Genomic DNA, 26987 nt, shown 5'->3' on the forward strand with positions numbered 1-26987 from the left:
TTATTTCACTTTTAGTAGCTGGTTCCTTTTTTTAAAACCATCATTAAACACCACCTTTTACTCTTGTAAATTAACTAATATAAATAACATTGTGCCTCCACTGCCCTAATTCATCAATTTTACTTGATTTACTAAATTTTTGTTGAAAGAGAGGGGATCTGTCCTTCCCAGATTCTCCTTAACAGCCATAAAGATATCATTTTTTCCGTATAAATAAGAATAATTCTTTTTGGAGAGCCTCTCAACATTGCAATCCTAATCGGGACGGAGCCCCTGGGCCTTGAGCTTCCAGATACTTTAGTAAACTGTGTCCTTTAGGGTTGCAGGAGCCCCATCATGGTACTGAACTTTTGATGCCTGGTATTATATAAGGAGATGCAGTTGTTTAAACATAGCATTTCACTTCAGTGCTAGATTTCTGAAATGGTGCTACAGTCTTTATACAGTTGGGAATTCAGCCCATGTTCCACCTGGGCCATACTTCTCACCAACTGCCCATGAGTAGGAATACACAAAGGCACTCTAAGAAAGAAAAGGTTCACACATGTATTCCACTCAGATGTGCGCATGCTCACCATATTGGAGCCGGTGAGTTTTCTGAAGCAGTACCTTTTGCAGCAGTCCATACACCTTGTATTTCCTTGTGGCTTCCCCCAAAGCTATATGAGGGTGGTGCTGCCCAACCCACCTTGTTTTCTTCTCACTGCCCATGGCCTGAGTCAGAGCTCCCCATGTGATTTACCTCACAGTTTTTCATCTGTGCAGATAGCTAATTTAATTTTCTCCTTATCTGTTAACAGTTAGCACCTGTTGTTTAAGTTTTCATTTATATTTTAAAGTGTGTTTTAATACTGTAGTTAGTTTTCAGTGCTAAACCTCTTTGGTATGCAGCACTCAAGAGGCTTTAAGCACTGCCTGTTGTACGAAGTGTCTTTTCCAAATAGTGACCTGCATGCCTCGCTGCCTTTTGTACCTGGGTGAAGGGTACATTAAGGAGAGGTCCAATATCTGCCACTTGTTCAGAAAAAAAATGCAGGTTTCAGGAGACCTACACCTCAAACACCACCTCATGATGCAGGCGATGAGACTTGCTTGGCTCTGGGCCCATCTAGCGATCACCCTGCTTCCTGTGCACAGACTGCAAATGTAGCTGCGGTTGTCTCAGACAGACCCCTGGACTTGGCCTCTTCTCCTTGGAGAAAAAGAGGTTAATGTTCTCCAGGGCCTCCCCAGAAAATGACACAAAAGACAGACCAAGGTGACTTAAAGTCAAAAACAACAAGGAGTCTGGTGGCACCTTAAAGACTAACAGATTTATTTGGGCATAAGCTTTCGTGAGTAAAAAACTCACTTCTTCGGATGCTTTACTCACGAAAGCTTATGCCCAAATAAATCTGTTAGTCTTTAAGGTGCCACCAGACTCCTTGTTGTTTTTGTAGATCCAGACTAACACGGCTACCCCCGATACTTAAAGTCAAAGAAAACTTTGAAAAAGGACTCAGGACACCAGCAGGATTCAGCAGGTACACCGGATTGAGCTGGACCATCAGCCCACATCTCTCCAGTACTGAAGGAGGAGGATGTCAGTACAGTACCCTTGATTCTGGTACTGTCTGCACGATGACCATTTAGTCCAGTACCAGTGGACACTGTTACAGCAGCAACATTTCTTGTACTGACAACTCCATGAGCTTATGAGTCAGAAAAGGATTTGCCTTGCCTCTTTGTCCCAGACTCTCCTGTGGTTCATGAATCCATTGCTTTATTGGCACCTCCTTCAGTATGGGGGTCTTCAATATCCTCAGCTCTGATGTAGAGATTGTTAGTGGTACTGATGCCAGTATCAGCTAAGAAGTATAATAAGGGCTCAGCTCCTTCTCCAGTAACATTTTTGGTACTGGTGCACACTGTGTTGGCACCAGTACAGTTTTCAGATGCCATTCAGTCTTGGGCACTACATTGGCACTGAATGTTGGTACTGGGACAATTATTGGCTTGGGTAAAAACTCCAGTTTCTACCACCATACCGACTACAAGTTCTTTCCCAGAACCATCTCAGGATGCTGTGCCATCAATGTCTCGTGAAACCTTTATGGTACCAACTACCATACATGCCTTGGTACTGAGGTTAGATCTTTCGCCCATTGTAAAGAGATTATCAGGTTGCCTAGTAGCCCCAATAGATGTTGCACTCCCCAATGCTTACTGACCGCTCGCAGTCTGGTTCATTCTCCTAGTTATTTGCTGTCCCTCCCGTGACACAGATGGTCTATCAAATTTTCCAGATTACCTCCAGAAGGGGAGCATTGATCTCTAGAGTGGGACTGATCATACAGCAGGGACAGATCACTGTGGCCCAGTTCTTACTGACTCCCCATGCCTTACACTTTCCTTCAATGGCCATTGTGTATCTGGTGTGTCTCCTATTCCCCAAGGTCATGATCATCACTTCAGACTAGGAGAAGATCATCTGAATGCATGGAGACAAACCTTCCAGAGCCACTTGTGTTGGAAGTACGAAAAGATACTCTTCCCCCAGAGCAGTCCATGCTGCAGGAGGAACCATTGCCTTAGGAACCAATTTTATTGCAAGACGATTCATCTGAACCTGTGTTCCTCCTCACCCATGACTTAATGATCCCAGACACTTGATTTTAAGTCTCATCAGGAGCTTCTGAGAAGAACGGCTGCGTCTTTGGGTATACAAACTAAGCTTGTACAACAAAACACAAGCTTTTAGACATTTTCCAGGCTTTTGCCCCTCCCTATTAGTGTAGCTCTTCTAGAACTGGCAAAGACCTTATGGCATATACCAGCCTTTCTAACCTCTACAGCTAAGCGCATGGATAAACACTATTTTGTCCCTATGCAAGGCTTTGAGTGTTTTAATTCCTATCCAACCCCAAGTTGCTTAGTGTTGACGGCCACTAAGGAGAGATTGCATCAAGGGAGATTTAAATAAAGAAAAAAAGACCAAGAGGCTTGGCTTATTTGGGAAAAAATAATTATTCCGCATTCTCTCTACAGATGCATGTAGCAAATCAGCAAGCACTGATAGTTAAATAGGACTTTGTAAACTGGGATGCAATATCCAAATTAACCGAAAAGCTACTAGAGAGGAGGCAAGAGAGGAATTTAAGGCTTTCCTGGGGTGGCTGACACCAGTCCAATCTGCTGGATTCATAGATTCCAAGGCAAGAAGGGCTGTTGTGATGTACCTAACGCTTGATGGCCTCTGCAATGACAATGAGGCGAGCTTCCTGGGTACAGAACTCGGGCATAGCTACAGACGTTCAACAACTATTAAAGACTTTCCTTCTGATGGTTGTTACTTGTTTTTGGATAAAAGCAATGAGATCTTACATTCTTTTAAAGACTCTAACAATGCTCATTAGGATCTATACTCCAGCCCCCAATACATATCTCAACAACTTCAATTATAGTATAGTATAGTATTATAGGCAGCCTTTCCACACATCAAGGCAACCATATTCTCAAAAAAGAAACACAAAATCGCAAACTCAGCCATGGAAAGCAGCCCATTTGCGTTCTCTTTCAATGACAGCAGTACAGTCATTGGTGATTTTCCTACCACCTTGTCCCCCGACCATTCTGGGGGGAGGATTATCCCATTTCCTCACTGCTTGGGAATCTATAACAATGGACAAATGGGTCCTAATCACTCTGAGATTGGGATATTCTAGTAGCGAGACCATGCCAAAATAATTCTTATAGCTCCAGCATGGTTGAGACAATGCTGGTTCTCAGATCTTCACAGCCTCTTGATTTAGCCTCCAGGGCCTCGGCCTCCTCTTCCAAACCTACTGTCCCAATAACATGGGCAGTTATTGCATCCAGTCTTGAACAGTTGGTACCATACAGTATGGTTGTTGAGTGGCTAGATCAGGCAGAGAAAGACTTCTCAGTGGCAGTTCAGAGGATGTTCTTAATAGCAGAAAGCAACCCATTAGATCTGCTTATTTAGCTAACTGGAAGCTTTTCAATGTGGTCTACTCTCCATGGTATACCTTCCTCAGAAACTAGGATTCAGGACATTTTAGAGTACCTGGTATATCTCAAATTGTCATGTCTTTTTTCTGAGTTTCCTGGGAGCCCATTTTGCAGCAATCTCAGGAATTCACCCTCCACTTAGGGAAGACTTTCTAGTTTTTTTTTAAAAAGGTGTTGTTTGTCTTTCTCCAATGAAGGATTCATCATTATAGCATTGTGTTGGCTGCTTTCATGGGCCCTCTGTTTGAGCCAATGGACACCGGCTCCTTGCCTCACCTATGTCAGAAGACATCGTTCCTCATAGCAAGTATGTCAGCCAAAAGAGAAGAGCGGGTAAATGTCACGCTTTCCTGGCAGGTTCCCATTATAAAGCTCAGCAGAAAACAGTAGGACCCCTGGCTCAGTACAAAAATTTGTTCTGCGGGAGGAGGCCAGCAATTGCAAAAGCAGTGCAATAAAGAGTAAAACAGTATAGTTGCATAGTTAAAATTTTCATTCCTTGACTTTTTTGTAAAATTAAGATTCCAACATCTGTTAGCTCAGCAATGTTGCCCACTTTTACTATTTGTCTATTCCTGTTTTTCTATTTTAATGTGTGGTTTTATTATATTACTATTTGTAAAAATAAACACACTAAAATATATAAATAAAATATAAAACATATCTAAAACAAATATAAAATATACAATGGAAAGTTAACACTGCTGTTGGGACTTTCCCTTTTACATTTTCTGACTTTTTAATATTTTAATTATACAGCCTTAATGCTATATTAATTTCTGCATTTCATAACAGGTATTTTAATGATGTTTGGCATATGTATGGGAAACCCAGTCCTACTCTAACCTTACTGAAAAATCCTGTGAATGTGTCTTTGAGGGAGGTAAAAAGAGAATTTCAATGACAGATACTGTCTTTAATCTATTTTATTGCCCTTTAGCAGAACAAAAAAATATTTTAACATAATGTGCATTCAGAATTTCCATGTTCAGGGTTTGTTCTTTTTTTTTTTTTTTTCCCAAAGGGTGTCTCCTCTTCAGAAATCTGAAGTAGTAGAAATGGTAAAAAAACAGGTTAAAGTAGTAACACTGGCAATTGGTGATGGAGCAAATGATGTTAGTATGATACAGACAGCACATGTTGGCGTTGGTATTAGTGGAAATGAAGGGCTACAGGCAGCTAATTCTTCGGATTACTCCATAGCACAGGTAAATCATTATGCTGTCAAACATGTTAAAACAGAATACTTTTATATCATGTAATACTGATCAATGTACATGTTTTTAAACATATTTTTTCATTGTTTGCAGTTCAGATATCTGACGAACTTGTTGTTGGTTCATGGTGCTTGGAACTACAGCAGAATAGCTAAATGCATCTTGTACTGTTTCTACAAGAATATAGTCCTTTATATTATTGAGGTAATGGTACAGTATATCCAATATTAGCTTTTCAAACTCTTTATTTGGTATTTGAGGTATAGTGGTCTGTGCCCCAAGAGACTACCTATCTACCAAACTGTTGACTTTTCTGGGGTCTGCCTCTCTAGTAGTACATTTACACTTCGAACTGGAGGTATAAGTTCCAACTTGAGATATACCCACACTTGCTGTGATCAAGCTAGTGTGCTAAAAACAGAGTGTAGTTATGGTAGTGAAGACATTAGCCACGTCAAGTACATACCCATCTAAGGCTAGGTCTACACTACCCGCCTGAATCAGCGGGTAGAAATCGACCTCTCAGGGATCAATTTATCGCGTCCCGTCGGGATGCAACAATCAATCCCCAAATCGGCGCTCTTACTCCACCAGCGGAGGTGGGAGTAAGCGCCGTCGACAGAAAGCCGCAGAAGTCGATTTTGCCGCCGTCCTCACAGTGCGGTAAGTCGGCTGCGATACGTCGAATTCAGCTACGCTATTCACGTAGCTGAATTTGCGTATCTTAAATCGACTCCCCCCTGTAGTGTAGATGTACCCTAAGATGCTACATATGTACTTGGGGTGGTTAGCCCTTCCAACCACCACTACTTGTGCATGCAGGATTTCTATTTTTAGCATGCTAGCTCAGATCTAGCGTGGGTACGTCTACTCGAGCTGGAAATTACACCCCCAGCTTGAAATGTAGACACATCCTATCTCTCTCTCTCTCTCTCTCTCTCTCGTTTTTCATGAAAAATTCCAAAAGCTCTCATTTTCATCCTGATGGAGAACGGGAGAATTTCAAAAATCTCAACAACTTTTGCAAGATGGGAAAAATGTTTCCCACTGAGCTCTAATGATAATACATACACATATTGTTAAGGATATTTGCACTTTCATGTGCAACTTTAAATTTGGCATTTCATGACTTTACAGTGCTTAGCATTGCAACCCAAGCATTCTTTTAACATAATTCTTGTATGGATTATTGTAGAGAGAATTTTTTAATTAGAATTTCTGTCTCTCCCTGTGACGGGTTGGATCACAGAAACCCTCTTGGGAGCTGCCACCTAATGTGCAAAAGATTACCCCTGCTTCTGTTTTCCCTGCCAGCTCAGGACTCCAGCACCCTGTCTTGCTGAGCCAGACACTCCCGTCTGGCTCCAGACACAGACCCAGGGTCTGAATCACTTGTCCCAAAGCTGCAAGTTTACCTGAAAACAGCTCACAGACGTGTGCTTGTCTTTAGCACTTAGATGCCCAACTCCCAATGGGGTCTAAACCCAAATAAATCCGTTTTACCCTGCATAAAGCTTATGCAGAGTAAACTCATAAATTGTTCACCCTCTATAACACTGATAGAGAGAGATGCACAGTTGTTTGCTCCCCCAAGTATTAATACATACTCTGAGTAAATTACTAAATAAAAAGTGATTTTATTAAATACAGACAGTAGGATTTAAGTGGTTCCAAGTAGTAACAGACAGAACAAAGTAAGTCACCAAGCAAAATAAAATAAAATGCGCAAATCTATGCCTAATCAAACTGAATACAGATAATCTCACCCTCAGAGATGCTTCGGTAAGTTTTTTTCTCAGACTGGACACCTTCCAGGCCTGGGCACAATTCTTTCCCCTGGTGCAGCTCAGGTGACAGCTAGGGGATTCTTCATGATGGCTCCTCTCCCCTCTGTTCTCTTCCACCCCTTTATATATCTTTTGCATAAGGCGGGAACCCTTTGTCCCTCTGGGTTTCCACCCACCCCCCCGGAAAAGCACCAGGTTAAAGATGGATTCCAGTCCAGGTGACATGATGTCACTGCAAGACTTCATTGCCCACTTGCCAGCACACACATATACTGGAAGACTCACAGGTAAACCCAGCCATCTGCAGACAATGGGAGTCATCAAGATTCCAAACCATCATTAATGGCCCACACTTTACATAATTACAATAGACCCTCAGTTATATTTTATATTTCTAGTTTTAGATACAAGAGTGGTGCATTTATACAAATCGGATGATCACACTCAGTAGATTATAAGCTTTGTAATGATACCTTACAAGAGACCTTTTGCATGAAGCATATCCCAGTTACGTTATATTCACTTTTTACCATATTTTTCTAAAACTATCCCAGTTACATTATATTCACTTATTACCATGTTTTTATAAAACCATATAGTCTGCACAACGTCACACTCCCCCTCCTCCTTTTTCCACAACCTTTCTTTGTTTTTCATTGTTTCTCTTTCTGCACCTTTCATCACATTTTTCCCTTAAATGAAAGAGAAACCCAGTGATGTTTATATTTGATTCAAACTTCTAAATTCACAATGTTTGTGTGGGTTCAAAATTAGGAAAAACAAAGTTTGTCCATTCCAAAGCATGGCCAGTTTGTTTGGGTTATTTTTCTTACATACATAAAATACAAATTAATACTATTTTAATAAAGTGTTGAGTGGGATTACATTTTTTTTTAAATAAAAATCCTTATTTAGTAAGAACTGCAGATGGTTATCACCTGCAAAAATCAGACCACTTAAATTAGATGCCTAACATTTGACCCTCTAGGTTTGAAAATTTGCCTTAATTTCTGCTTTTTTAAAAAAAGCAAAAATTTTATCTTTTTGATGGAGCTTCTCACAAATAGTGCAGCTGTTGGGAATTTTTAATCTTATAATTTTACTTTGTAACATTTCCTTAAACTTAATTGGATTTGTATTCTATTTAGAAGAAAATATAACAAAAAGAACAGAGTGAAAAATTCAGGAGCTTTGAAAAAAGGTCAGAAAGAAAAATTATAATGGAAAAATTAAATAGTCTTATCTACATTTTTCCATACATAAAATATGCTAAAAATGTTACACTTGCAAAGTGAAGCATTCAGGGTTCTTTGGCACTTGCGGTTGCTCCTCATCAAAATCAGAACATATATTTAGGTGCCTACCTTTAAGCATAAAAATTTGAAAATTTTAACTTAATAAGTACATTAGTTCTATGTATAGAGACCTACAAATCTGCTGATAGCCACTTTATATCAGGGGATGCGGATATCTGTAGACCAGATTTGTGGATGGATGAAGATCCAAATTTTATATTTAGAGCCCTGCAAATCTGCGGATATCCATTTGATATCGCGGACCATGTTTGCGGATCGCAGATCAGATGCGGATACAAATTTTGTTTCCGTGCAGAGCTCTATTTATCATATTTCTTACTCTGGAGAAAATTAGTTGCTGATTTGTATTAGAAATGTGCAGTTCTCAAGTCTTAATTTGAAAATGCATGGTTTATATATATTTTGTTTAACAATGACAGGTATTTTTATTTAATATTTAAAACTAACTTTGAAATACACTATATATTTATTTTTAGTTATAATATGTAATTTTTAAAAAATACATAATGAAACTATACATGAGACAGGATAATCATTAGATTAATTCCCATATACCCAACTTTTGCCAGGTAAAACACCTTTTGCTGATGTTAATGGCTAATGTCAATACTGTGAATTAATAGAGAGAAAAATACATCACTGAATGTCTCTAGCCAGGACAACTGTTAGGCTTCAATCTCTCTTTTCAGTTTTTTGTACTGATTGGGCGTGGGAGCAGAGATCTCAATGACTACTTGTAAGCTGTTGTTTAATATTGTGAAATGCTGTATAAGGAAAATGTGAAGCTCTTGTTGCTGCGCCTCTTGGAACTTAAAAAATACTATGAGAGGCAGGTCTGAAAGTTGCTTTAAAATAAGTTTTTATTGGTTGCTGTGGGTTTTACAGATAACCTAGTAAAATCTGCCTTTGTATTTGTTACTATTCAGTAATACAGATTGTTATAGAATAGTAATTTTAACTTAATCTAAATATGAAGTTTCATAGTAGGCATTTGTGCAGTGATATAAAATAATGACTCACAACGGCCTTGATTTAGCAAACTACTTAAGTGTGTGCTGAACATGAATAGTTTTACTCATGTGCTTAAAGTTTAGCATATGCATAAGTGCCTTACTGAATCCGAGCTTAAAGCAACACCGCCATCCATCAGTTAGGGTTTATTAGCACTTAAACCCTTATTTATAGGAATCCAGCATGTGCCTACCCTTAAGCATGTGAGTACCCCCATTAACTTTAGTGGTTCTATTAATGTGATTAAAGTTAGGCATATATTTACGTAGTTTGCTGAGTAAGAGTTTAAGGCTTTGAGTCTATATTCAGTCCACTTGCATGGATCCCTAGACAAGTGCAGAGTACCAGACTTCTCATAAGCATTGTGTGTTCATGTTATCAGTTCTTAATGCAGAATTGGGGCCTAACACCTGATTGAGAACTCAGCTCAGATTTTTTCTAAGCTATACCACAATTTTATGCTTCTATATTTCAAAACATGGGGCTAAATCCTGTTTCAGTTTAAGTTAATGGCAAAACTCCCTTTGACTTTACTGGGTACAGGATTTTGTCCCAGTTTTTTAAGTCATTGCATGTTGGCTGCTAATGTGGAGCACCAGTTTTGATGTTTATAAACGGCTTTAAAATAATGACTTTATAAAAGATGTATATGGAAACTTTTTCTTTTAAACTGAGACAAAAGAAGTTCCAACTAAAAAATGGGTTAAAGATTCTAAGGTTCTGGCTTAAATTGAAGAAAGATAGGAAATTAAATTTTGTTTGGAAGCCCGATCTTAATTTCCTACTTACACCAATGGGTTGCAGTTGAAACGGTTTTCTATAAGGGCTTCATTATATTACATACATTATAAGATTCATTATGTAGTCACAATGCTATGTCCTAGAACCCAACCTGTTCTTTTTCTGCACTTCAACTATTCACACAGCTTTTAACTACGATCTTTCACAAACTACCAATAATTCACAAATCTACCTCTCCACTTCTGACTTGTCTTCCATCCAGTCCACTGTCCTAGCCCATCTCTCTGACATTTTCTCCTGCATATGTCCATAAACTTATACTGAACATCATGATAACTGAACTCATTATTTTCCTCCCAAATCCCTTTCCACTTTCCCCTGGTCTAAATCAGTTAAACATACCATCCTTCCTTTCACTCAGGCCAATACCTGGAGCTTACCTTTGTCTCCTGATTCCGTTGCCTCACACATCCAGACAGTCTAAATCTTCTTTCTAGACCACATTTCTTAGACACCAATATCCTGAAGAACAATCTCCCTTCCATTGCCCACATTAATCAGAGTAAAACATGCCTTCCCATGAAAATGAGTTCCCGATCCCCATAACAGTTCTCCATGGGTCTTTATGCCCTCTACCCCTTCTAAAGCTGCAGTAAGCCCTGTAGAATATGTGTATGCGTGTAAGTACATGAATTTGGCTCTATAGAGTTTTAGTGCTGGTAGTGGGGATCACAAGCAGTGTGTGTGCCCTTTTTTCCCAATCTGACATGAAGGCGATTTTAATACTGATCGCCCTATCCTTTCTCTGGCAAGCAGCTCTTTTTTTGAGCTGTTGGGGAATTCACTCTAAACTGTGAGTCCAAATTAGTCTCCTCACCTGTCTTACAGATGGAAAGGATTCTACCCCTTCTATCCAGACTTTAGAGACATTCTGTCTCCTCAAACACCATATATCATGGAATTTGTGATTTCTCTCCCTACCTGGAGGGGAAGGCAGGATTGGGTAGTCACCTCAAAAGGTTCCCTTCCCAATCTATATCCATTGATGAAAACAGCGCTTTGGAACCTTGTGGGGCCACAGAACCTCTGATGTATTTTACTCCTGGGGGAATTCTGCATCACTCCACATGCGCAGAATTCATGGCCCCCGCAGATTTCTTTGTTTACCTGCAGAAAAATGACTTCTGATGAAAGCAAAGGGAAGCCACAAGAGCGGTCATACGCACACTCCCTGGCAGTGCAGACAGGTCGGTTTGGGCACCCAGAGCATCTGGTAGAGACGTAAATCACCACCGGGGAGGGGAGCTGGGCAGTCGTGTGTGAGAGAGAGAGACACTCTGTCCATCTCGCTCGCTATTGCAGTACGCTCGGCATTGAGGGGCATGGCTTTTGGGTATTTCTGAAGAGGTAGGCGTAGGGCAGGCTTTGTTTCCTCTAACAGAGGAGAACGTAGCAGCCTGCCTGCTTGGTGAATTTTTCCCATTGTGCTTAGTGAATTCCCCCAGGAGTATAAAATCAGTGTAAAAATTGTAAGGCTCCTTTACATTGTTAGAGTGGTGTAAAGGAGCCTAATTGTAAAGGACAGTATGGCCTAATAAATGCTTTTGGTGCTTTAGTGATTAGAACTGATCTAAATTTTTGGAATGAAAAAAATTCCTATCAAAATATTCTCCATGAACTGTTCGCTACTGGCCTTTTTGAAGATGATCAGTAGCCAATCTAAATTGTGAGTTTGAGTCCCCAGCCCTCACTTGCTCTTCAGTTGCCTATGATGTAACACTTAGCACATGGCTGCATATATTTGTTGACTAATAATTAGAAGTAAAGGGTCAATACTAGCTATATTACTATTAGACAAAGGGGGGTTGATGATTTCCTCCAATGCTCCCCACTCCCATTCGCCATCCATTGTATTGTAGTTTAAATAAATTACCAAAATAATTGAAACTAGCTGGATTATATTGCATTATTTTGACAAAAAATATGCAGAATTTTAAAATATTGTGTGCAGAATTTTTAATGTTTTGATGCACAATTTAATTTTTTGGCACAGAATTCCCCCAGGAATAATCTGTACTGCACTTGGAGGTTTGACCATGATCTGGCCCAATTTCTTATTTTCTTCAAGATTTTCCTTCAAGGACATATGGTATTTACCTGCCTTGAAAAATGGTAAATTCTAGGCCTAAACAAGATGATCATGTCATTTAAAAAAATCTCTTAATACTTCTATTGTAAACCTAAATAAATATTAGGGTTCTATGGGTTTTAAATGACCTTAAAAATGCTTAATTTACAAGAAAACAACAATATTAATTTGAAAGTTAAAATGGATTTAGCATGTTTAAGGAATAAAAGCACCTACATTATAGAGGGACCTGGAAATAACTTCCGAGTTGGAATTGTATTCTAAAATTTATTTAAAATGCGGGCATAAAATTTTGTGCTTTTTCTGTAAAGGTAAGGAGGCAGTTGATGTGAAATTTCCCACAGCCTTAAGTTTTATGCCATTTGAATTCTCTGAATAGTGTTTGTTCAGTATCTTTTCATAATTTTTTAATAGTAAATCTTTGAAATAAGACTCTGGCTAAAGTTTTCCCTGGGCAGTTCTACTTTTCATTGTTGACTGATATCTCTTAAAAAACAGTGCTTTGGTAGAGAAGAAGATCCTGAGTGGATCTGGTGCAACAGGCACAGTTTAAAAAAATGGGTTTAGGGTCATTTTTAGTTGGTAGTGAAGCTATAACTGAAAGTTTGTGCTATGCACACAAACCTGCTTATTGATTGGGGCTAGGTGCATATAAGCCTAATTAATGGAGGGAAGCAGCTGAACGTAGATAATATCTTCTTCCTCAGGAGTTACACTTTTCTGTCAGGTTTTATCTTACAACAGATAAGGGTTCACTTGTAGCCTCTGGCACACAAAGGTTCACGTACTGCTGCCAATTGATAAAATATTCTTCATTAGTGGTGGTGCTTCTATCTCCACTTCACCCAAGTCCCCATTCCCGTTAAGCTTAAAATAACCCTAGGAAATTAATGCATAAAAAAAAACTAATTTGGAAGCAGCTACAGTTGCTGCACAGAGAACATGCCAGGACATAAATCCACAAAGGCAAGGACATGAAAAGGTAAACCACCTTACAGTATATACTCTCTATTCTTCCCCTCATGAGTTACCCCTCTTACAATTACCACAGGTACCATACACCACAGACCAGGCATAACATTCTTAATTCTGCCCCTCTAGAGATGTGAGCCTTCATTCACTCTATTTAACTGCTTTTCTATACATATCCCTTGACAAAATTAGTTCCTCTCAACATAACTAAACCAAACATCTGCAGCTAATAAAAAGAATAATAATCTGGTAAAAGGATTTATGCAGAAAGGTAAAGAGGGCAGAGTTAAGGTTTTGGGCACGTGTACAGTTGTGGTAGTTTTCTTGGCTTTGTTTAAAAATCTAAAATAAAACACATGTGGCATATGCATTATGATACAGTTTTACGTGATCACATACTATTTGTTCTTCAGAACCCTGCCTTATTCAGTACACAGGATGGACAGTCTTATGGCACAGAGGGTTGTAGGAAGGAAAATGATATTCTGTTTTGTTTAAGGCACTGGAATAGGACCAGGAGAACTCAATTCTATTCCTGGCTCAGCCACAGACTTCCTCTGTGATTCTGACCAAAACTATCTAAGGCTCTGATTAAGGAAAGCTGAAGTCTATCCCTATTTGTCGACTTTGATGGGAGTTAAGCACATACTTAAGTTTTTTCATGAATACAGATGTTTTCCTTAACTGCCTACGTGTAAGAGGAGCAAATTAAATTTGCAAAGGCAGCTTTAATTCTAACTGTAAGAGTTTAGGTGGGTGTGATTCTCCCTCGCTGTCGTCTCTGATGGAGGCCACGCTCCCTTGCTGCACATGCTCCTGAAACAGGCTAATTAAATGGGGAAATTAGTGGTTTCCAGCCCCAACCCGTAGGCAGGGTAGAGCCACAAATAGTTCAGGGGCCCAGGCCCTCAGCTAGGATGTGGCACCACACAGTCAAAGGCTTTAACCCGTAGACAGGGTAGCTGCAAGTGGTTCAGGAGGGCCCAGGCCCTTAGCCAGGGCAGAGGCCCAGCAAACAGTCTTCGGCGGGGTTGAGCACCCAGCGAGCAGTCTATGGGCTCAGGCAAGGGGTGAACACCAAACACAGTCTATGGGGCTCAGGCAAGGGGTATCTGAGGAGCGCGGGTCTCCTGGCCTAAGGAGGGGGAGTGGGCCAGGGATGGGGTGGCAGGTGGAGAGTGGGCCTGCCCAACTCCATCGTGTCCCAGTCCAGGGCCCTAACAGCGGCAGAGTGGTCTGCCACTGGGTCAGTGAGCATTCCACCCGCAACACACTGACCGTGTCTCCAATGGCACCACAGCCAGACGGTAGTCTGGTTCCCCTGGGCTGCTTCCTATACTTTCCCCTCGGGTGTACCTGCATTCAAGGGTTGTCCTCCATCTCCTAGGGGTACACTGTGAGTGCCAATCCCAGCAGCTTCTCTGCGTCGGGTGTGTCAGAAAGTCCTGGTACCTGGGCAATCTCCTCAGAACAGCTGAAGTCTTCTGCAGGTTCCAGCTCCAGCAGCGGGCTGGAAACGTCTGCCTCCCTCAGTGGCTCCTGCTCAACTGAGCTGCAGGGCCTGCCTCTTATACTTCCAGTTTCTGTCCCACGCTTCCGGTGCAGCAGCCTAAGCCTTCCGGGTTCCACCCACCAGGGGGTGTCTGGCTCTCCCTCGCTGTCAGTCTCTGACATTCTGGCATTTCCTGGCTTTCAAATGCTTGGTTTTGCAATCCAAATACCATTCCTTTTAATATAGGTTTTGTGTATATATTTATATTAAACTGCAACAATGACTGCATAGCACATTAAGCTGCGGGCTTTGTGACTAAGAGAACCAGGCAGAGGAAAAGACAGGCTAGTGAAGGAGAAATAGAGCTCAGGAACAGGTTTGCGGAGTTGGAAAATGAAGAAGGGGCACAGCAGGTGGTCGGGCAAGGAAGAAGAGAAGAGCAGCTAGTTCTGTAGGAAGAGGGAAAGAGTCAATGGAGATAACAACACCAAATATGAGCCCCAGGAGAATACAGGATGGGTTGCAGAGGATTACAAGGGAGAATAGGAATCAAGAGGACTTGCAGCCAGAGGGAACAGGGGATAGACCGGAGAATCGCACCATCACTAGGAAAAGGCAGGTCTACATGATTGGGGACTCCTTACTGAGAAGAATAGACAGGCCTGTAACCAGAGCTGATCCGGAGAACAGAAGGGTGTGCTGTCTGCCAGGTGCTAAGATACAGGATGTGGATCTGAGGCTGAAGAGGATTCTAACGGGAGTGGGAAAGAATCCACTGATTGTCCTTCATGTGGGAACAAATGATATGGCTAGATTCTCACTGGAACGTATCAAGGGAGACAATGCCAGGCTGGGGAAGACGCTCAAGGAAATCAAGGCTCAGGTGATCTTCAGTGGGATTCTGCCTGTTCCTAGAGAAGGGCAACAAAGGTGTGACAAGATTATGATGATCAACAGATGGCTCAGGCAGTGGTGCTAAAAGGAGGGCTTTGGGATGTATGGCCACTGGGAGGCATTTATGGACAGAGGACTGTTCTCTCGGGATGGACTTCACCTGAGTAGGGAGGGAAATAGACTTCTAGGATGGAGGCTGGCACAACTGATTAAGAGAGCTTTAAACTAGAAATTTGTAGGAGATGGTTGGGAGATGTCCAGGTAATCTCCACGCCGGATGTTAACATTGAGAGGGAAGAAAACAAAGTAAGAAAGGATACAGACGTGGGTAGGAGAATGGACATAAGGAGGAAGGGTAGTGTAGATACCAGTCTAATAGGTGATACTGGTGGTAGAATGTCTGTGCCTAATCGGGTAAAGAATGTGAGCGAAACCAAACAGCAAAAATTAAGATGTTTGTACACCAATGCAAGGAGCCTAGGTAACAAAATGGAGGAACTAGAGTTACTGGTGCAGGAAGTTAAACCAGATATTATAGGGATAACAGAAACATGGTGGAATAGTAGTCATGACTGGAGTACAGGTATTGAAGGGTATGTGCTGTTTAGAAAAGACAGAAATAAAGGTAAAGGTGGTGGAGTAGCATTGTATATCAATGATGAGGTAGACTGTAAAGAAATAAGAAGTGATGGAATGGATAAGACAGAGTCTGTCTAGGCAAAAATCACATTGGGGAAGAAAGCTACTAGAGCCTCCCCTGGGATAGTGCTTTGGGTGTGTTATAGACCACCCGGATCTGATTTGGATATGGATAGAGACCTCTTTAATGTTTTTAATGAAGTAAATACTAATGGGAATTGTGTGATCGTGGGAGACTTTAACTTCCCAGATATACACTGGAGGACAAGTGCTAGTAATAATAATAATAGGGCTCAGATTTTCCTGGATGCAATAGCTGATGGATTCCTTCACCAAGCAGTTGCTGAATCAGCAAGAGGGGATGCCATTTTAGATTTGGTTTTGGGGAGTAGTGAAGACCTCACAGAAGAAATAGTTGTAGGGAACAACCTTGGTTCGAGCGATCATGAGCTAATTCAGTTCAAATTAAATGGAAGGATAAACAAAAATAGATCTGTGACTAGGGTTTTTTATTTTAAAAGGGCTAACTTTAAAAAAATTAAGGAAATTAGTTAGGGAAGTGGATTGGACTGAAGAACTTGTGGATCTAAGGACATAGGAGGTCTGGAATTACTTCAAGTCAAAGTTTCAGAAACTATCAGAAGCCTGCATCCCAAGACAGGGGGAAAAATTCATAGGCAGGAGTTGTAGACCAAGCTGGATGAGCAAGCATCTCAGGTGATTAAGAAAAAGCAGAAAGTCTACAAGGAGTGGAAGATGGGAGGGATCAGCAAGGAAAGCTACCTTATTGGTATCGGGGCGGGGAGGGATAGCTCAGTGGTTTGAGCATTGGCCTGCTAAATCCAGGGTTGTGAGTTCAATCCCTGAGGGGCCCATTTAGGGAACTGGGATAAAAATCTGTCTGGGGATTGGCCCTGCTTTGAGCAGGAGGTTGGACTAGATGATCTCCTAAGGTCCCTTCCAACCCTGATATTCTATGATTGAGGTCAGAACATGTAGGGATAAAGTGAGAAAGGCCAAAAGCCATGTAGAGTTGGACCTTGCAAAGGGAATTAAAACCAATAGTAAAAGGTTCTATAGCCATAAGAATAAGAAAACAAAGAAAGAAGAAGTGGGACTGCTAAACACTGAGGATGGAGTGGAGGTTAAGGATAATCTAGGCATGGCCCAATATCTAATCAAATACTTTGCCTCAGTCTTTAATGAGGCTAATGAGGATATGGAGGTAGATATTACCACATCCGAGGTAAAAGCCAAACTCGAACAGCTTAATGGGACTAAATCGGGGGCCCCAGATAATCTTCATCCAAGAATATTAAAGGAACTGGCACATGAAATTGCAAGCCCATTAACAAGGATTTTTAATGAATATGTAAACTCAGGGGTTGTACCGTATGACTGGAGAATTGCTAATATAGTTCCTATTTTTAAGAAAGGGGGAAAAAGTGATCCAGGTAACTACAGGCCTGTTAGTTTGACATCTGTAGTATGCAGGGTCTTGGAAAAAAATTTGAAGGAGAAAGTAGTTAAGGACATTGTGGTCAATGGTAATTGGGACAAAATACAACACGGTTTTACAAAAGGTAGATCATGCCAAACCAACCTCATCTCCTTCTTTCAGAAGGTAACATTTTTTTTTTTAGACAAAGGAAACGCAATGCATCTAGTTTACCTCGATTTCAGTAAGGCATTTGATACAGTTCCACAGGGGGAATTATCAGTTAAATTGAAAAAGATGGGGATCAATATGAAAATTGAAAGATGGATAAGGAGCTGGTTAAAGGGGAGACTACAAGGGGTCATACTGAAAGGTGAACTGTCAGGCTGGAGGGAGGTTACTAGTGGAATTCCTCAGGGATCAGTTTTGGGACCAATCTTATTTAATCTTTTTATTACTGACCTTGGCACAAAAAGTGGGAGTGTGCTAATAAAGTTTAAAGATGACACAAAGCTGAGAGGTATTGCCAATACAGAGAAGGATCGGGATATCATACAGGAAGATCTGGATGACCTTGTAAACCAGAGTAATAGTAATAGAATGAAATTTAATAGTGAAAAGTGCAAGGTTTAGGGATTAATAACAAACATTTTTGTTATAAGCTGGGGACTCATCAGTTGGAAGTAATAGAGGAGGAGAAGGACCTCGGAGTATTGGTTGATCACAGGATGACTATGACCCACCAATGTGATATGGCCGTGAAAAAAGCTAATGCAGTCTTGGGGTGCATCAGGTGAGGTATTTCTAGTAGAGATAAGGAGGTGTTAGTACCCTTAAACAAGGCACTGGTGAGACCTCATCTGGAATACTGTATGCAGTTCTGGTCTCCCATATTTACAAAGGATGAATTCAAACTAGAACAGGTACAGAGAAGGGCTACTAGGATGATCTGGCAAATGGAAAACCTGCCTTATGAAAGGAGACTCAAAGAGCTCGGCTTGTTTAGCCTAACCAAAAGAAGGCTGAGGGGAGATATGATTGCTCTCTATAAATATATCAGAGGCATAAATACCAGGGAGGGAGAGGAATTATTTAAGCTCAGTACCAATGTGGACACAAGCACAAGTGGATATAAACTAACCGTCAGGTAGTTTAGATTTGAAATTAGATGAAGGTTTCTGACCATCAGAGGAGTGAAGTTCTGGAACAGCCTTCCAAGGGAAGCAGGAGGGGCAGAAGACATATCTAGCTTCAAGACTAAGCTTGATACGTTGATGGAAAGGATGGTATGATGGAATAGCCTAATTTTGGCAATTAATTGACCTTGACTATTAGCGGTAAACATGCCCAATGGCCTCTGATGGGATGTTAGATGGGGTGGGATCTGCGTTACTACAGAGAATTCTTTCCTTGGTGTCTGGCTGTTGAGTCTTGCCCACATGCTCAGGGTTTAGCTGATCGCCATATTTGGGGTCGGGAAGGAATTTTCCTCCAGGACAGATTGGCAGAGGCCCTGGGGTTTTTTTGCCTTCCTCTGCAGCATGGGGCACGGGTCACTTGCTGGAAGATTCTCTGCACCTTGAAGTCTTTAAACCGTGATTTGAGGACTTCAGAGGCTCAGAAATAGGTTAGGGGTTTGTTGCGGGAGTGGGTGGGTGAGATTCTGTGGCCTGCGTTGTGCAGGAGGTCAGACTAGACAATCATAATGATCCCTTCTGACCTTAAAGTCTATGATTCTATGAAGGTGTGTACTTCTTTAAGGGGTAGAGAGACATGGAGTGATTTTGCAACAGCTGCAGAGCAGGTCAGCGTGGGGATGCTGAGCATCCCCCCAGATGACCAGAAGCATACATTTGGGACAGGAGAAGCCCTCTTTTACATGGACCAGGCGGAGCCGCACCCACCCTTTCACATGTGGAAGTGGCAAAATACCAAGTTTGGTCAGGATCTGCTATGGGCACTGCGCTAGTTGCTCCTTTCTCGGGGAGCTGGGAAAGAATTTTTTTCTTGCCAGATAGGCCTAGGCGAATTAGGGTTTTTTTCACCTTCCCCACAGCAGGTTTGGAAGGGGGGAGCTTAGTTGGGGGCGAACATGGACCAGGAGTTAGGCTATGATGTCACAACTCATTATGTTGATGTAAGGCGGCTGTCCAGTGAGGTACTCCATAGGGTAGGGATACAGTGATCAGATAAGTGGATTGATAAAGGCAGGTAAGCAGGTAAGCAAACTGGTGCTTACCCTGGCGAACCGCGTGCCAGAGGTTGCTGACCGCTGATCTAAACTGTTCTCAGTGGTATCAGATGACAGAACATGGAGTAATGGTCTCAAGTTGCAGTGGGGGAGGTTTAGGTTGGCTATTAGGAAAAACTTTTTCACTAGGAGGGTGGTGAAGCACTGGAATGGGTTAGCTAGAGAGGTGGTGGAATCTCCTTCCTTAGAAGTTTTTACGGTCTGGCTTGACAAAGCCCTGGCTGAGATGATTTAGTTGGGGATTGGTCCTGCTTTGAGCAGGGGGTTGGACTAGATGACCTCCTGAGGTCCCTTCCAACCCTGATATTCTATGATTCTATGATTATCTGCACTGTACACTTTTATCTGCTGAGTACTTCCACACAGTTCCAACATAGCCAGACAACAGAAAGAGAGCCTTACGTATTAATGCAGTAAACTGCAGTGGCTTTGAAGCCTTCATTACTGAAAAACTACTTGATTATATGTGTTTTATAAATTCACAAAAATATATTCACATAGTCCATACTTGAAAAATCAAAAGTCAAAATATGCTACATAACAGACATTATTAAAATCTGGCTTGTCAAATATACACTATTGTTCAGGATATGGGTTGGTTTGTTTGCTTGTTTTCAAGCAATAGGTTAAAACATTAACCATATAAATAGCAAACTGAGTTTAAGGACATTAATTAATATAATTAACAAAAGCAAGGAATTTCAGTATTAAAACTCCATAATTTATCCTATTGTATGATTTTTGTGTCCCATATTGTTTCAATATCTGGCCACAACAAGTAAAGTAAAAAGAAGTAAAAGTAAAACAAGTAAAGATAGTTTTAATCTGAATTTCTTTGCTGAATGGTTCACAATTTTGAGATGAATTACATTTAATTTTTGTATGCCAATAGTTGCTACTTTGTTTTCTTTTCCATCTCATGAATCAGATATTTGTTTTTATGTTTTCAAGCATTCCCTCCTTTCATGATAAAAGAAGACCAGTTTATTCACAGGAACTGGTCATCTGGAGGCCAGCCTGGGTACATATTGATAAATGGTAAATTTTGTAGCAATTCATGCTTCCATAATGAGGTTAAATGAAACGTGAACTGTGGCAAAGTCTATGCAACACTGCTTCTAAAATTCACTTGACCAACATGTCAAGCGTTTTTATTAATCTTACTGCTGATTCGCTATCTGTACTGATTCAGAAAGTTGGCTTTTGTTTTGTTTTCTCATTAAATACAATATAATGTTTTATATTTAAAATAGTAGAAATGTTAATATTATAGGTTGCCAAACATTTATTAGGTTATTTTTCTGACCTTTTCATAAAATAGAGAGCCTTAAATTGTAAATAAAAATATTATTGAAATGACATTTAATTTTTACTGTTAATTTATATTTTAAATTGTATGTGATATAATGAATAAAAAGCCCCAAATTCCAAGGGCACCTGATTCTTCATTTCCTTATTTATGTTGGCCAGTACCTTATTCAGTGAGTACTCCTGTACTGAGTAAAGTACGAGCTAAAATGGCAGAATTATATCCTAAAGAATCTAACTTCATGTGAATCCATGTGCAGTAAGGGATAATACTAAGGTGAGAACAGTTTTCTAAAGTACTCCTCTCCAGTACTCTAAAGTACTTTCAAGTAAGGTTCAATTCTTGATTTTTCTGCTGTAAAGTCTGGTTGTGCAATGAGTGCCATGTGGGGGTCTACCCATGCCATTTGTAGTGCAAAATCAGGGCTTGAATACAAAATTATAGGGCAAAAGTATTTGAATAAAATATTTCAATGTGTTATGTTCTTTACTATTATTCATAAGAAAGTTACATTTTAGCTGTAGATATAAACACAGTCTCATACTATGTGAGGCACATCAGTGTTTCTGAATCTGGCTTTCTTTTAGAAACAGGTTCAAATTTAGTCAAAGAAACAATTGCTAACATATGTGACTAGTCATTACCCGTCATACTGCTGTGAACAAAATATCTATTGAGATTTATCAGTAATTTTCAGGGTTAAAAAATGTTAAAATATTCAGACCTATTTAGCGAATGTCCTAAAAACATCCCTTTAATAAAGCAGAGCTAAAATGTATTTTAAAACTCATTGTAGAACATCTAAGTCACATATCTCTCTTTCTTTTCAGATCTGGTTTGCTTTTGTTAACGGCTTTTCTGGACAAATTCTTTTTGAAAGATGGTGTATAGGTCTTTACAATGTGGTAAGGTTTTGGGTTTTTAATGCATTTCATTCCTATTTTGTTTAACAATTTATATTAAAGTCTCTCTTGATTCTTTATGAAGTTTTTAGTTCTCAAGCTCTGAGATGCATTTTTTTATTTATATGTTAGATATTTACAGCTATGCCACCACTGACTCTTGGAATATTTGAGAGATCCTGCCGAAAGGAAAATATGCTGAAATATCCAGAATTATACAAGACTTCTCAAAACGCCCTGGACTTTAACACAAAGGTAGAAGACAATTGCATTAAAATTAGAACAAACTTAAATGTAATGCAGGGTGGTTATCCATTTTATTCTTGTGCCATATATTCTCATAAAGTTAAAAATTAAGGGTTGTTTTTTTAATATTTCCATCAGTCTTCAGTGGCTGGAAATCATTGTCTATGAAAAGCACAAATCATATTTATCCCGTTTTTTATATACTGGCAAACATTATTTTAAAAAACTGTTTGTTTTTTTCTGCTGGTAATAAAGCTGTCTCCTTCAGGCAGAAGTGATTTGTCCTTTTGGTCCTCAAATCTTATGTAATTGAACTGTTGTGTGGAAATGGATTACTGACCCATGTGGAGAAGTAGAGCTAAGGACAATAAGAGCTGTCATTACATTGGTAGGCGGAGGAGCCTTACACCATTCTTCATTAATTTTGAGCTGTGAAAAAAACATACTAGACCTGTTTTTAACAAGGAGTTTAAATTGTGCGTTGGGAGTTAGGTTCAAAGAGATCTAAGGATAATATTGGTGGAAAATACATTGTGTCTGTATTGTATTTTTTTTAAATTGGCAAAATTGAAACTGAAAGTTGGGCTTGGTTTTAGAATAAAAACAGTTTCTTGCAGATTTACACAAATGGAAAAATAATACAAATAAAAGAGAGGCAAACTGAAATACATCTTTGAAACTGTAATTTTATGAATATAATGAAATTTTTAATTACAGAGTAAGTAAATAATAAGGATGTATTTCATATGCCATAGACTAGCACAAATCTGAAAACTCTTTTTAACACATATACATTGATGGGCAGCACCCTTCGGTTGTTATCCTGATTTGATTTTTATATATATGTGTGTGTGTGTGTGTGTGTGTATATATATATATATATGTATGTATGTTTAGGAAATCTCAGATAGTTTAAGTATACATTGGGGTAACCATTATTAAAGATAGAGACATCTAAATTCTCAATTTATGATTAGCAATGTCTCCATATATTTGGTAATATATACTGTATGATATAATGTAACATGGTCAGATCCCCAGCTGATGTAAATTGGTATAGCTCTGTTTAAGTCAATGGATTTATACTATATATATATATATATACACTATATATAATGTAACATTAAGTTCTAAGCAGTCTTTGTTAGGACAGACAAGTATGTGAGAATTTTCTCCTCTTACTCTTCCTTTTTTCCCCCTCCGACCAAATCTGAAAGTGGTTGATAGGAAATATTTGTAGGCAGTCCACTGTGTCATTGTAACTCTTTCAAAAATACATATAAGAATTGCGTTTTGGTCACATGATCCATTGGTATGGTTGTGTTATCACCTTAATATGATACTAGTGAGACTAGTACTAATAGAATTCTGAAACATTCATGTATGTATATGGGAATTATATTCATTGATATTATTACTCTCTTTTCACATACTGTAATGGTCGGTGCATATTTTTGGTATTAGTAAATCATTTCCCAGTAGTTCATATTATTTGAGACTTATAACTAAGTTGGCCAAAACCAAAAAGAATCCTGGTAAAAATCACATGACATGCTAAATAATGCCTCCTGAATTTTCAGTTAATTAATACAGAAAGACAATTAAATTAGGTCAGTTATGTCCATATGTGATGTGTTTCACAGAAAAAAAAATGAAAATTTGTAACTTTATTTCTTATGTAATCCGTCAGTGTTCAGGTTTGTCCAGGACTTAAACACACAGCTCTCATGGAAATTGTGTGACTATATCCCTTGCAAGTCTTTGCAATGTTAATGAGTAAATGTCTACAAAATACTTAACTATAAGCAGAACAGTTGGTATGGGTTTTGAGTGTGGAAGAATTGGAATCATTGTTGCACTGAATGATGATGCATAGGTTTATTATGGTAAAAAGGGTCAGGGGTTCTGAGGTCATGACAGAGGTTAAAGGATTAGCCTGTGACAATAAGTATTGGTCAGGAAAATGGAAAAGTAGAACTAATTTTTCTTGCACCCACCTGTGCTTTCTGTCAAATAAAAAATAGTGGTAATGACATGGCAAGAAGGAGAGACAAAGGTTAATGAGTAACACAAGTTCAAATGTGCAAAGTATTGGAGCATAAATTGGATCATACACCCCAATGTAGCTGGGTAAGATAACAAAGGACTTTGAGATGTAGTGGAAAATTTTGTGAGGCAGGCAACTTAATTTCTATTGTTTGAACAACTTAAAACTATTAATACATGTCAGTTTTGTACAATAAATATTATGTTTGTAAAAAGCATTTCTAATGATAAAACGTGATTATTGTCCTGAAGGATACAAGAGTTCAAAATCAATTTTTCTTGATAGCTTAGTCAAGTCTTTCATACCTATCTACAATATGCTATAGAAAGCACCAATATTGCATTTATGCTTATACTTAATACAGCACAGTTCCTATGAACAGTATTTGTCTTTCACAAATGATAATAAATTTGGTAGTAAAATTAGAGTCATTTAGCACAAATGTAACAGTTTTCAAGTTTAATAACTTGTCTCTTGTCAATAAGAAAGCATTCTGGAAAGTTTATTATGAATTATACAGTAAGAAGAAATCCAAGAAGGATGCTTTTTAATTTCAATTTGTATTTTATTTTATATCTGAAATACGTAGACTAGTTTGTAAAGAAATTTGGGTTTAACTGTCCTTTTATCCAAATTGTGTATGATGTGAGAAAGGTAAAATGAAACCCAAATGCTAAAGTAATTTTTAGTGCATCATCTAAGAAATGCAATAATGTTTGTAGTTGTCTGTTTTGTTGCATATTTTTCATCATAATCAAAATACTGTTTTGTATATATTTTAAAATTTTACTGATAATTGTGAAATTTAAAAGTGACAGTAAGCATCTTTTTTGAAACATAAAAACAAATATATGACCCATGAAAGGCTAAGAGGCAGATGCCTGTCAGTTATATCAGTTCACAGTGGTGGCTTGACAAAAACACCTTTTGTGAATCCAACTTAAAGATAAAAAGAAGGTCATGGTTCACAGAGCTAGTTTATCACAAATGGTTCTCATGGATTTTTGTTTTCCCTTAGGTTTTCTGGGTTCATTGTTTAAATGGCCTATTCCACTCAGTTATTCTGTTTTGGTTTCCACTAAAAGCCTTCCACTATGGTAAGTATGTAAAACAAATAAAAACTCTGAAAAGTACTGTATTACCTTACTTGAAAAATAATAATTTCCAAGATTACACTAATAAATACCAACAACATTACACTATTCCATTTTTATGTACTATTTCTAGAACTAAACCAACATATGCAATCTAAAGATTTCTATTCAAATTGTGGGAAAGAAAGACTGCCTTTTCATAATTTAGTACATTCTATGCACCAGTATTGGTTTTAAAATAAATTCAGTTCACATTTTTTGTACATGCATATGATTTGATACTTACTTGATTTGCTACAGTTTATGTGATATTAGTATCATGTATTTGTATTATCAGTTTGACTGCCCTTTCAGTCCTTAANCATTAAATTTGTTTGGGTTGCCCCTCTTAACCCATCCTGCATCCTGTTTTGGCTGAGTTGATGGAATCTGTCCTTATCCTTTGCCTTTCAAAGTATTGGCAACCCCTCTAGCGTTGTGTCATCTGCAGACTTGATCAGTATGCTCTGTATACCTATATCCAGATTGTTAGTAAAGATGTTAACACCAGACCCCAAACAGATCCTTGTAGAACCCCTCTCCAGAGCTCCTTTCAATCTGACATCATTCCATTAATAGTTAACTCATTGTTTGCAGTTGTTTAATCAATATGTATCCACTTAATGGTAGTTCCGCTGAGCCTGAATTTCTCCAGTTTACTTGACACAGTCCCACATGACATTCTGTTAAAAGCCAAGTCCAGATATATTATGTCCAACACATTTCCCCTATCCACCAAACCAGTTGCCCTATCAAAGAAGGAAATCAAGCTGGATTGGCATGATTTGTTCTTAGTAAATCCATGTTCACTGATAGTTATTGCCTGTGCATCCTCCAGGTATTTGCAAATCAAATGTTTTATACATTGTTCTAGTAGCTTCCCAGATATCAAGGTCAGGCTGACTGGTCTATAGTTCCCAGGTCCTCTTTTTTCCCCTTTTTAAAGATGGGCAGTACATAAACCCTTCTCTAGTTTTCTGGGACTTCTCCTGTCATCCATGAGTTTGCATCCATTATTTCCAGTGGCTCTGACATTTTTTTTTTCAGCTAATTCCTTCAGCAACCTGGGGTGAATAGCATCAGGCACCACTGACTTGAATTCATTCAAATTGGTCAGAAGTTCTGGCGTGTTCTTTACTTATACTGATCTGCATCCCTTCCCCTTTATTGTCTATAGTAACTTTGCTAGTCATCTGGTCAGGTTATTTTTTTGTGTGAAAAGACTAAAGCAAAGTAGGCATTGAGCAGCTCTGCCTTCCTATCATCTTCCATTACTAGTTCACTTTCTCCATTGAGCAACAGATCCACATCATCCCTGATCATTCTTTTTTGTCTGACATATCTAAAGAACCCCTTCTTGTTGTCTCTAGCATTCCTTGACAGATGTAACTCATTCTTTGCCTTGTCTTTCCTGTTCTTGTCCCTACATACT

General features: G+C 39.2%; 1 protein-coding gene across 3 annotated transcripts in view; it reads left to right on the plus strand.

Annotated features, from left to right (window-relative positions):
- The window catches only part of ATP8A1 (ATPase phospholipid transporting 8A1), a 210943-nt gene that overhangs the window by 168019 nt on the left and 15937 nt on the right, over nt 1-26987 (plus strand). For all 3 annotated transcript variants that reach the window (XM_034770949.1, XM_034770950.1, XM_034770948.1), the window contains 5 exons: nt 5036-5219; nt 5322-5432; nt 22058-22132; nt 22262-22384; nt 25441-25519. In XM_034770949.1, the coding sequence (XP_034626840.1) occupies nt 5036-5219; nt 5322-5432; nt 22058-22132; nt 22262-22384; nt 25441-25519 (572 nt within the window). The remainder of the gene's footprint in view (nt 1-5035; nt 5220-5321; nt 5433-22057; nt 22133-22261; nt 22385-25440; nt 25520-26987) is intronic.

This window comes from Trachemys scripta, chromosome 5, assembly GCF_013100865.1.
Source record: "Trachemys scripta elegans isolate TJP31775 chromosome 5, CAS_Tse_1.0, whole genome shotgun sequence".
Classification (NCBI taxonomy): domain Eukaryota; kingdom Metazoa; phylum Chordata; order Testudines; family Emydidae; genus Trachemys; species Trachemys scripta.